The sequence below is a fragment of the Chiloscyllium plagiosum genome, unplaced genomic scaffold (genome assembly GCF_004010195.1).
Source record: "Chiloscyllium plagiosum isolate BGI_BamShark_2017 unplaced genomic scaffold, ASM401019v2 scaf_99747, whole genome shotgun sequence".
Lineage (NCBI taxonomy): Eukaryota > Metazoa > Chordata > Chondrichthyes > Orectolobiformes > Hemiscylliidae > Chiloscyllium > Chiloscyllium plagiosum.
Genome location: NW_025120828.1, coordinates 1 through 1,051, shown reverse-complemented (window position 1 = coordinate 1,051; position 1,051 = coordinate 1). Strand labels below are relative to the sequence as shown.

At 45.0% G+C, this 1,051-nt stretch overlaps 1 protein-coding gene across 1 annotated transcript; it reads right to left on the bottom strand.

Annotated features, from left to right (window-relative positions):
* Positions 1 to 111: 111 nt before the first annotated feature.
* Positions 112 to 975, bottom strand: LOC122544830 (uncharacterized protein in mobD 3'region-like; the record flags this gene model as incomplete). Its single annotated transcript, XM_043684142.1, has 1 exon — positions 112 to 975. A coding segment is annotated over exon 1 (864 nt), but the record flags the coding sequence as incomplete, so codon positions are not given.
* Between the last annotated feature and the right edge of the window lie 76 nt (positions 976 to 1,051).

Genomic DNA, 1,051 nt, shown 5'->3' with positions numbered 1-1,051 from the left:
GTTGGCGTGTGTCAGATTGGTGTGTATCAGGTTGGTGTGTATCAGGTTGGTGTGTATCAGGTTGGTATGTGTCAGGTTGGTGTGTATCAGGTTGCTATGTATCAGGTTTGCGTGTATCAGGTTGGCGTGTGTCAGGTTGGTGTGTATCAGGTTGGTGTGTATCAGGTTGGTGTGTATCAGGTTGGTGTGTATCAGGTTTGCGTGTATCAGGTTGGCGTGTGTCAGGTTGGTGTGTATGAGGTTGGTGTGTATCAGGTTGGTATGTATCAGGTTGGTGTGTGTCAGGTTGGTGTGTATCAGGTTGGTATGTATCAGGTTGGTATGTATCAGGTTGGCGTGTGTCAGGTTGGTGTGTATGAGGTTGGTGTGTATCAGGTTCGTATGTATCAGGTTGGTGTGTATCAGTTTGGTATGTGTCAGGTTGGTGTGTATCAGGTTGGTGTGTATCAGGTTGGTATGTATCAGGTTGGTAAGTGTCAGGTTGGTGTGTATCAGGTTGATATGTGTCAGGTTGGCGTGTGTCAGGTTGGCGTGTATCAGGTTGGTGTGTATCAGGTTGCTATGTATCAGGTTGGTATGTATCAGGTTGGTGTGTATCAGGTTGGTGTACATCACGTTGGTATGTATCAGGTTGGTGTATATCAGCTTGGTGTATATCAGGTTGGTATGTATCAGGTTGGTGTGTATCAGGTTGGTATGTATCAGGTTGCTATGTATCAGGTTGGTATGTATCAGGTTGGTATGTATCAGTATGGCGTGTGTCAGGTTGGTGTTTATCAGGTTGGTATGTATCAGGTTGCTATGTATCAGGTTGGTATGTATCAGGTTGCTATGTATTAGGTTGGCGTGTGTCAGGTTGCTATGTGTCAGGTTGGTATGTATCAAGTTGGCGTATGTCCGGTTGGTGTGTATCAGGTTGATGTTTATCAGGTTTGCGTGTATCAGGTTGATGTGTAACACGTTGGCGTGTATCATGTTGATATGTATCAGGTTGGTATGTATTAGTGTGGTGTGTATAAGGTTGGTATGTTTCAGGGTGTATGTGCCAGGT